The following is a 10,872-nucleotide window of genomic DNA, read 5'->3' on the forward strand; positions in this document are numbered from 1 at the left end:
ATGTAAATTTCCTCTTTAATTATGCAAATTACCTCCGCATTTACATGATATATGCATCGTGATGTATGTTAACTTTTGATTAACTTACAGATGTCCAAAGTATGACATTCCCATTATTCACCATTAAGAAATCATAGAATTTTTGCATAAATTAAGCAAATTAGGTCATAATTTGCATAATTAGTATCTGTTGATGTTCTGCCTGCCATAGGTTACATACATTACATGTATGAAAGTAGTATAATGTAAAACACTGTAATCATAGAATTTCCTCATTAATTATGCAAATAAAGTCCTCATTTGCATAATTTGCATTTAATCATGTACATCTCTCTCTTAGCTACCTACACACCAAAAATTATGAAAATATGTTGTTCCTGTCTGGACTTATTGGCTTTTAAACATTTCGCCAGAAAGTGCCCTGCAGTTCCAAAACAAGCTGCTAGGGGGACCAAACTCACACCACTTATTCCTGACAGGAAAAGCAATCTGTCACCAAAACATCAAGACCATAGCATGTTCAGGACAAAAGATACAAAAACCGGAAGTTCTGCTGCAGTACCAAGGTCATCCACCAGGAGGCCCATATTTGACCTTGACGTTTGTCTTCCTAAGACTAACTAACATACCAAATATCATCATAATCCATAAAGGCGTTCTGAAGTTATGCTGACCACAAAGTTGCGGAAACACAGACAGACAGACAGACAGACACACACACATACATACATACATACATGTACAGACAGACACGCCAAAAACAATACCTCCATTTTCATGGAGGTAAAAGCTAAGGTTGTTCCACTGCCCAGGCCGAACAGTAGGCCTCCTGCCTAGCCTTTTTTAGTAAAGTTATGGAGAAAGTTGTAAGTACTCAAATATCAGAATATTTCCACCTGAATGCCCTGATGTCACCTTACCAACATGCTTTCAGAAAACATCACTCAACTGGCACTGCACTCTTGCAAGTAGATGATGATTGGTACTGTAAAATCGACCAGGAGAACATAGTCGGGGTTATCTTTCTAGACTTCTCCGTTGTTTTTGACTTGGTGGATCACAGCCATTTGCTACAAAAACTAACATGTTACAGTTTCTCAGATACAGCGGTTGAATGGATGGGTACTAGTAGTTATTTGGCAGGGAGGGAACAATGTGTACATTTCAACGGCACAAACTCTACCTTCAACGTTCAAGGAGATACATTGTGGCGTTCCCAAAGGGAGTTGCCTTGGGCTGTTGCTTTTTTACGGTCTTTACTAACAGCTTGCCACTTACCGTGACAGAAACCACCCCCACCATGTACGCAGACGATACATCAGCATATGCGTGTGTGCCATCAATTGAGCCAGTAACGGTCATCCCCGCCCATCACTAGTGGGATCCTCAACAATGGGCATGGACAAGGCATCTGCGCATACTGGAATCTTTTCTGTGTGACCAGTACAAAGAAAGAAAGCCCAAGAAAAATGCCTTAAAACACATAAAAAATATCATCACAATCCATAAAGGCATTTTGAAGTTATACTGACTACAAATGTGCAGAAACACACACACACACAGACGCGCCAAAAACAATACCTCCATTTTTCATGTAGGTAAAAAGTGGTAACGACTGCTTAGTAAACTTTCTCTTGTACATGTATTTGCTTTCTTTATGAAACAAAATTCAGTCACAAAAAAATTACAGACACAGCATGACTACAGAATCCTTTTCCCCCCAAGTAGAAATAAGCCAAAGCACAAACCTCTGCGGTTGGAGAGTACCGTCCAAAAACACCTTCCATCTCTTCCCTCCCTCCCAGGTGGCAGGAAGCTGGTGATCACAGTCCAGGGCATGTACAAGCCAACCTTCAACAAGCCTCTCGGGACTCTGGGTCTATAGTGCATCACATACTATACAGACTTATATTATTAGTATATGACTCGTTTTCTGCCCAGTAGATATTTAAAGCATGTTATAGACGGATGTAATCTTGCCAGAGTATCATAGTCATATAGGAGTATCACCGTGACATTAAACTATTGTTTTGGTAAGAAAAAAGTTAGATCCCAATCTGTTTTCAAATGTTTGTTCATTATGAAGACATGAAGACTTATTACATGTAATAAAATACTTTGGGCAATGTCTGACACTAGAATAAAAGTATTTTATTGATGTGCATAAAAGATAGAGCTTTCCTGACATGTTAAGCAACAATGGTAATGCATATCATCCTCACAAAATAATTAAAATACATGTAGCTTTCACCATGTTAATCATTATTTCGGAATATTATACTGTTTTGCTTGAGTATCCTACACGTATATATGTGATCAACGTTAGGACTGCTTACTTCCACTTGTATTTGTCTTCTTTATGAAACAACATTCACAAATACTTTACAGAAACAGCATGATTACAGAATCCTATTCCCCCAAGTCAATATTCCTAATGTAGGAGTACTACTTACCCTTCACTGTATTTACTGATATTACATGTAAGAATTATGCATAGCCTACATGTAGCAAAATTACAGACATTCCTGTCAATTCAGACAGAATATTACATCTTAGTGCTAACCAACATCATTATAAGAGCAAACATCCTTACTAGCCAGATGAACGAATACACACATACTGTACTCCCATGAATATTACCATACTTGCTGTTAAAAAGTACATCACTGCAAATCACGTGTCAGTACTTTAGTTTCAACAACTGTAGAAACACATGCTTTTCACAGGTTTGGAGACCACAAGTTTTGGCACAACATTTTGTTCCACATGATGAGACTTCCTGGGTCTGTTTGAATGTGAAATATTTTTCTTCTCCCTCTACAAATTAAGAAAAAAATGTGAACCAGATCGAGTGGTAGCTATAGGTTTTAAAATGAGATGCAACTTTGCACTCTTAGGGCCAGTACAAGTAATACCAGTTGATGTTTCATAATAAAATTTCTCAATGACAAGTAATGGAATAACCACAATATAGATACTGGACAGCAGTGACATGTACAATTCAATACATGTCGTTTTGAGAAGTGTGACACATTATAACATGTGGAATGCTTACAGGGCAACTTCATGGGACTCCCACATAGTAGCAAGAAAAGTTAACCATATCCAGAACAACTGTATCAAAAATGACACACAGCCAGCATCATCTGTTAGTTTGCAACATACAGTGGAGTTCTTTCAAACCTGGGTGAAAATAGTTTGTTATAAACTTTTTTAAGTTCCAAAGTTCTCAGTATCATTCCTTTCAGCGTTTAAGGCTAAATGACTAATTTAACTTACATGTATAAGTTGGAATGAATCGTCATTAAACAATTTACAATCTGAATTATCATATCTTAAAAACTATTTACATAAATTCATATTAACCTACATGTATGGTACACTGTTACAGAAAATGATAACCAACTTTAATCAAGATTTGTTTTGAATCATTACAGAACTAAATGAATGTTTAATATACAGTAGTAAAGAAATGAAAATACCTAACTATGGTACGTGTAAAGTGATGCCTGGAAGAGGTTCAGCTGAAGTCATAGCAGAAGTCGAAGTTAGGGGGGTCTGGAGGCATGTCAGGGGGTTTGTCAGGGATGGGGACGTTCTCTGTGTCCAGCAGACGTAGCTTCATGTCCATACTGAGCAGGGTTTCCACATCGTTCTTCATCTCTTCACTCACCATCTGTGGAAGGTAACACAAATCATACAGCATTGAAGTCAACAAGTCTCATGACGTTACAGGAAAAGAAACTAATAATTGAATGCAAGGATGAGCTTTGTTTAATGTGGTCTTAGAATAGAAGACCTTAAAAGAACAATTATCCAATACCATTCCAGGCATGGCAAGATCATCACAGCTGTACAGAGAAGGTCATCGGAAATAGCACAAAGTTATGTACCCCTGTAATCTTATATCAAGTCTATTGCTTCCTTGGATGTTGGAATTATTCATCTATATTACATGATTGTATATATTACCTGAGAGTGTATCCCATTAAAGAATATGTGTAAAGCTGGTAGATTGATTTAAAAAAAGTACCTCTTTATCCAGCAAAGCATTTATCCCATCAGTCCAAATGGAATACTGAAACATAAATAATACTTGCATCAATGTTAGATATACATGAAGTGATAGATCCAGTAAACCACCATGAATTGTGAAATTCACATCCAGAATAGAGAACAGTACACAGAATGTCTGTGTACATCATTTACTATACTCACAAGTGTCTCATTGGGTGCCACGAAATCCAAAGACTGGTCAGGGTCATACAGGACAGCGAAGGCCAGAGTAGTCACACCCTGTATCAGGGAGAAGGTGGCAAGATCAAAAACACAAATAAGGCAGGAAAATACTGGAACACAGATATCATCTCATCTTTGTGTACTAGAATAAATAATGGTCACACAAGAAACCATGTACCGGGTATTACCATCAATTCATTTCCATAGATGATGTTGCAAATGTGACGATTTCTGTTGACTTCTAAAAACATCTGTACTACAGCTAATGTTATGTGCCTTTAGACTGCAAAAATGTTACTAACCTTGGCTCTTCTGAAGTCCTTCATGTGAGGACAGTCCTTCCCTGTGACAATGCCCTTGATCTCTGAAATAGGGACTAAAGAAAAAAAACATATATTCTGAGTTTTTTATGTATGTTTTAAGTATGAATCATTTCTGTTCAACATTAAAGCTTTTCCCATCTCTATACTAGTAATATTCATGTGCATCTGCATCAAGCAAAGGAACATAAATATGTCAAACATAATTGTACAAATGTATATGTATTACATATAGGGTTACAATGTATAACATGAGAAAAAAGGGCTTACTCTTTTCTGGAAGCATTTCTATTGGAGGGTTGGAGTTCTCCTCCGCATCCCCATAGTGGAGAACCTTGTGGTTGGGAGAGAGTCTGCAGTACCAAAACTTGTCTGCAGGGGAAGTGCATAAACCAATCAATCAATCCAGCCACTTGGTCGGTACCCTTACATGTAACGTTACATTCTTCAGCATGTAAAGCAAGGCACAATTTCTTGCTCTTTGCAAGTATGACTGTGCCTCTGTATGCAGCAGTATTCCTTTGTGTTTCATTTTGTGTTTCTCTAAACATATAGAAAAGTGCCTTAGAGAAACAAGACTAAACCAAATACATGTATTTGATTCAAATCTGTGGTGGATAAAATTATGAGAAAAGTGAGAAACAGTGTGTCCTTTCCACATACCTTTGACTCTTCTATTGGTGAACTTGTTAAACAGTGTCCCTTCCACCAGATAATTCAGTCTCTGCGACAAGAAGAAAAATGTAAATTATGTATTTATGTTTTTGGAATCAGACACACAGTAACAATTTGTAATTTCCTTCAAGCATGCTGTGTAAAAATAGGACATAGGCTAAGACAATAACTCACCTGTTGTTTGACCAGGTTGATGATTTCAGGTTTAATCTGTTCTCTCAGCTCACTGAAACGAAAAGAAATGTTGGTCATCATTGGTTACCTCGGTACACAAAAACTACTGTTATATCAATGTGGAGGGTCCAAAGTTCGACAGGGGTCAAACATCCAAAGCAGTTTGCAAAATCATTGCTATGTTGTTATGCAGGTTCTGATGTCTCAACATGAAGCAAAGAAGACTGGGTCTTTCCAAACTAACAGCTTATGAAATAATCAAACAGGAATTCAAGCATTATAATTGTTATGAAAATGTTTTGCAAAGAAATGTCTAAAATACTCTATAGGAGCTATGCCTGGTAAATCAAGAGCTTACTATATAGGCTTTTAAAGGAGTACTAACCTCCAGAAGGAAGTGCTATTTTCCGATACATCATGCTGCAATGAATACATAACTAGCCGACTTTTTACGTAATTTTGCTTGTACGACTTGCGCGGCGCATGTTTGTAAAGTGATATTAATATCATTTTTCCCCATGCTGAACCACAATTGATACATCCAGGAACTCTGGCTTGCGCAATACTCATACACTTCAGGTCAACATACAAATTTTTCGGCGAAAATGGTAGGAAACAAGCACACTAATACGCTGATTATTGAGAAATTACTTGCTTTACTTTGCTTGACCTGTGGCTTGGATATTATAATATCAGGATGTCGAATACAGTGGTAGCCAGTTTCATCCTGCGTGTTTTGATTTATTAACTTATTTGCATGTAAGTATTACTTGAACAGGTAATTAGATTACGCCACTTATGGAAAGGATAACTAGATTACGCCGTTTTTTTCATCGTCAATATTTGCGGCATAAATAAGGGGCGATAAGGACACCAAAAAGGACAATGGTTGGTAAGATACCAAAGAACACAAAACGGTACGAATTTTTCTTATCGCCCCCGAAATGAGGTCTGTAACGTAACTTTTTGTTTAAAGCATAGACACCAATAGGGTAGCGTGGTGTATTCTGGGATAGTTTTGAGGGTATTTGGAGAGTTTGTCCTGGATTCGATGCGTTTTAAGACTTGCGCGCAAAATGGGCATTTAATTGTATACTGTAAAATAATATGCATTTTTCACTTCCAAAAATAAATGCCTGTCGAAATATAGCACCCCCTTCTGGAGGTTAGTACTCCTTTAATACAAATACATAAAGTAGTATGCATTAAAGCCTTTGCCTTGGGGTATTGTATCACAATGCATTACACTCATCTCTCCTCATCACAAAATTGCTTTTAATATACCTCAACTTAACACACTGCTTGAGGTGATAGAAAACTGCAGGCTGTTTTCCATGATAAAAATATAAAAATCCATATGGTTTCTCATTACTGAGAGGAAAAAGGGAGGCAGACTTCCGTTCAATATCACTAAGTCCTCCCTGTGCCAACAGATATGCCCCCTCCTGCCCTCAGCTCGCTGGGATGATGAATTTGGCCTTGGTGAGGCAATATGAATACGCACTGTGCATACATGCATGTCCGCTATATTGTACTTGGGAATGGACCATGAGGATCACAGGGGGAAAGGTAGACAGCAGGGTTTGTTCTTTTCTACTTCATGTGCGCTTACTAGTAACTAGACCAGACTTTGAAGTGAATGCAACCAAATCACTTAAAGCAAAACCAAATGAATAGCCCTGACCTCACAGACTCCATAATCAAAATCAATACAAATGAGGGGGTCTTTGTTTAAATGATGAAAACCTGCACAGCAGAATCTGACTCTGGATCAATTTCTTCTACACAAGGACAGGAACTGAATCTAAATATTTGGCCAAGCCTAATCAGCCACATTTTGTCCTGGAGGGAGGTTTTTATGCACAGTTAAAACAATTACACTGTATCATGATGAACGGACATCTAGAAGAAAATGTACCAATTTTAGACTCAGTCTGGTAGTTATCATATAGAGTCGCCACTGAAATTTCTCCACTTGTAACAGGATTTTTTAACATCCTTCCTAGCTTACATAGAAAGCAGCATTTATTTCAGCACCACAGACACACCCTTGTGTTGGACAAAATCATCATTCATGCACTGCTTCAGTCTGCTTGTGAAGTCTGAATTTCGGTAAATGACATGAAGTCAGGGGCTTAGCCGCAATGCATTACAATAGTTCCTAGTTATTACAAAAACCTTGCCCTTGGCCTTGCAAGAATCTTGGCACAGACAGGATTGAATATACCAATATTGGATCAGCCAGCTGATGGTTCAAGCTACAACACTTCACAAGCATTGCACAAGAGCTGACTTCATGGTCTGAATTTTGAAGAGTGTCCCGACGTTTGAAATGACCTGCAATTTCCTGATACGCTCTTTGAGTCACTGCATAGACATGAGAGGAATATAGATTGCCTTTTGACTATACAACCGCGTGAGAGCCAGGTCAATGCTACAGGTTCAGATAAAGAGCCACAGAACTTGATGTATATCGGTAAGTGTTCATTTGTAAGCATGGAGGAGCTCCACTAAATGGGCTAGAGTACTATGTGTGGCTCAAGAGATCATCATCATCATGGCAGTCATCACAATGTTAGATTGCAGTGGTCGAAATACTTTTTTTCAGTGCTCTGCAATATTGCAGAAGAGTCAAAATTTTGTTCTGCAATTTGGAAATACTTTCTGCAAAAACATACTAAAACATACTAATAAAAGACAAAAAGAACAACAGTTACTCAAGTAGCTGTATATAATTTTGGTTGTACCTAAAACGGTCCGACTACTACCTTTCATCAGTGACACTAAGAGACTGAAGGAGAACTGTAGGTTTATAAGCAAAAACTGTTGATTGATATGCAAATTAGTGAAGACAAATTTTTGGAAGTCAAAAAGGAAACAAAAGATAGACAAGTCACGACAAGGATGATGCAAATTAGTTAAGAAGCTCCTCTTGTTTCAGAACAATGAAACAGGAGCTCAAGTGTTGTCTGTCCTTGATGGGACCTGAGAGTGCTAGTTTGCTAAATTAGAAACTATTGAATCTGGAGTCTACTTTTCCTTCTGCAAAATTGCAGATTGTATAAATTTTTCTTCTGCAATCTTGAAAATCTATCTGCAGATTGCAGACTGCAGACAGTTATTTCGAACACTGGATTGGCTTTTGAATTATAGTCTACAATTCTTAAAAATAAAGTGTTCAGCATTCTACAATTTAAAGCAACAACACTACATCATATATCACCCACCAGTGTTAACCATTATCAATCTGAATTAGGCATTGGGTCATGTTGTTACTGCTAAATCATTAGGGCAGAAATGCCACTATATATCAAGTAATGTGGTTATGGATGCACAAAATGCCAGGCCATAATTGCTAATAGAATAGAAACTGACATGGCTGCTTTCATGATGTCTAAATTGCAGTGCATGCAAATAGATTGTATGGTTGACGGTGAATGAGGTAACCATAAATTCCCTATTTGTGGTGGCTATTCCATGAGATATGTGGTTGGTATAGACCTTGTATTGACATATTCATTTTGAAAATAAAAACTCACCATTTACCACAACCTTATCTCTTAAAACCCATAAAACCATCAGGCCCATTTTTAAGCCATACATGTATACTCCTTTCGAATATTCTTCTTCACTATTTTGCCCACAAGGCTATCATCAATTATATTTTACCAACTCACGGAATTTGTCAATCAAAAGTCCAAAACATCAATACTTCAGACAGACAAACTTCAGACAATCAAGGGTAATTACTTGCTGGAAGCTTGCCACAAAAATCCCTATGTATGCCCTGTGAATCCAAATACAATTCACATGTCGAAGATTTCATGACAAATTTCACATTTCTACATTTTGCAAACCTCCATCTGTCACGAAGCATTAATCGTGACCATCTGACAAGTTATGATGTGATATTATCAAGCAATAAATTGTTTCTGTAACCTTTAGGCCTGGTTTTCCCTTGGGAAATAAAGGCAACATCACTTGGAATGAAAGCTGTCGATTTTTCACTGTCCAGAACACTAAAGGGGACTGTGATGACAGTCTGTTTTGCAAAATACTTGTGATTCAGACAAAGAGCAGATGGTGTCCAAATCAAGGTGTGTTATACAACACTGTACAAAACAAGTAGTGCCTGTCTGTGAGGAAAAACAGGACACTTACAATGTAGTATTTGTAGTTGGCCATTTTCGACATACATTTTGTTGCTATTCTTGTGGCTTGTCGTTTTGATTTGCAGTGCTCTCCTTTGGTAGTAGACTGGGACAGCTGGACCATAATAGGCATACCCACATGATAGCAGTATTACATGCACATTGAACAATAGGCATTAAAAATTCAAATCAATTCTACATCTACAATGGTGTGTTTCCAAGAGTAAAATGATTTGTTTTTGCACAAGTAGGAAATATTTACAGTTACAGTATTTACAGTTACAGGGTACCTCTGTTTCCTATATAGAAAGGGGATGAAAGCATTCAGGTAACAGTATTATTGTGGAAAGAGGTTTCCAAATTTTGTACAGTGTTAAGACTTCTTGTAACATTTTTCTGTGCCAGCATCTATACTTATCAAAGATCAATAGTTGATGTCAGAACTGTGAATGAAAGATGTTTTATACATGACAGGCTATCAAAGAATGCATCAAAAAAGGGAAGAGTCAAATTAATGTGACTCTTGGGACACAATGTTTTCAATACCTACTGGGGTGATGGCCCACTGTATATTATCAAAATCTCTGCATGACTTCAGAAAATTGATAGATGAAAGGGGCTTTCAACCACAGGGTTCCTCATTGTTTCGCCATGAGAGGGGCTCGTGCACTCCACTTCCTCATTGTTTTAATGATTTTGGACTCCCATGTTCAATACTGGAGCCAATTTCACAATGCCTAGTGGGGTGGTCAAATGAGCAGTATCCATTCACTGTCAGAAGGGAGGCCACTTAGGGGCAAAATAATAAACATCTTTATCCAAAATGCAGCACACTTTAAGCATTCCATGCATATTGAACAATGTACCTTGGATAAAACAGTACAAATTTCTTTGCATGGAAGATGCTCAATTTTCATTGACATATTTGCCAGCTGAGCCAATTATCCCTTATCATAAACTATACATGGCGATAAAATGTGAAGATGATATATGATGATGGCTGCAGCATATTTGGCACGCTTCGCAGTAATTTTGATTCAGTAGCAGACAATTTAAGTTACTGATGCCGGCAGCTTAGGTGGGTTCCTAAATGTGAATGGCTAAAAAGAAAATCAATATGCCTGTTATAGCCCTACAGTATACTGCAACAACCACAGTGCAGAATCTTGGTCATTATGAAAGTCAATTTTTCAGACATTGTCAACTACAGGCCACTCAAGGATGCTCAGTTCTACTTAGTCTTGTGCTGGAACAGAATGGTTAAAAATCCTCTGCACTCTATACTACATTTGTACATGGATATACATGAGTGA

At 37.7% G+C, this 10,872-nt stretch overlaps 2 protein-coding genes across 2 annotated transcripts in view; one reads left to right on the forward strand and one right to left on the reverse strand.

Annotated features, from left to right (window-relative positions):
- The window catches only part of LOC109473648 (UPF0047 protein YjbQ-like), a 27,656-nt gene extending 25,617 nt beyond the window's left edge, over positions 1 to 2,039 (forward strand). Inside the window, exon 6 of the mRNA XM_019773586.1 lies at positions 1,806 to 2,039. Within this exon, the coding sequence (XP_019629145.1) occupies positions 1,806 to 1,885 (80 nt within the window). The 3' untranslated portion in view covers positions 1,886 to 2,039. The remainder of the gene's footprint in view (positions 1 to 1,805) is intronic.
- A 91-nt stretch (positions 2,040 to 2,130) lies between these two features.
- LOC109473650 (engulfment and cell motility protein 1-like) overlaps positions 2,131 to 10,872 on the reverse strand; it is a 31,438-nt gene continuing 22,696 nt past the window's right edge. The window contains exons 19-23 of the mRNA XM_019773588.1: positions 4,830 to 4,931; positions 4,542 to 4,615; positions 4,219 to 4,296; positions 4,034 to 4,078; positions 2,131 to 3,676 (exon numbers count right to left, since the gene is read on the reverse strand). Of these exons, the coding sequence (XP_019629147.1) occupies positions 3,521 to 3,676; positions 4,034 to 4,078; positions 4,219 to 4,296; positions 4,542 to 4,615; positions 4,830 to 4,931 (455 nt within the window). The 3' untranslated portion in view covers positions 2,131 to 3,520. The remainder of the gene's footprint in view (positions 3,677 to 4,033; positions 4,079 to 4,218; positions 4,297 to 4,541; positions 4,616 to 4,829; positions 4,932 to 10,872) is intronic.

Source organism: Branchiostoma belcheri, unplaced genomic scaffold (genome assembly GCF_001625305.1).
Source record: "Branchiostoma belcheri isolate BF01 breed outbred unplaced genomic scaffold, Haploidv18h27 scaffold3, whole genome shotgun sequence".
NCBI lineage: Eukaryota > Metazoa > Chordata > Leptocardii > Amphioxiformes > Branchiostomatidae > Branchiostoma > Branchiostoma belcheri.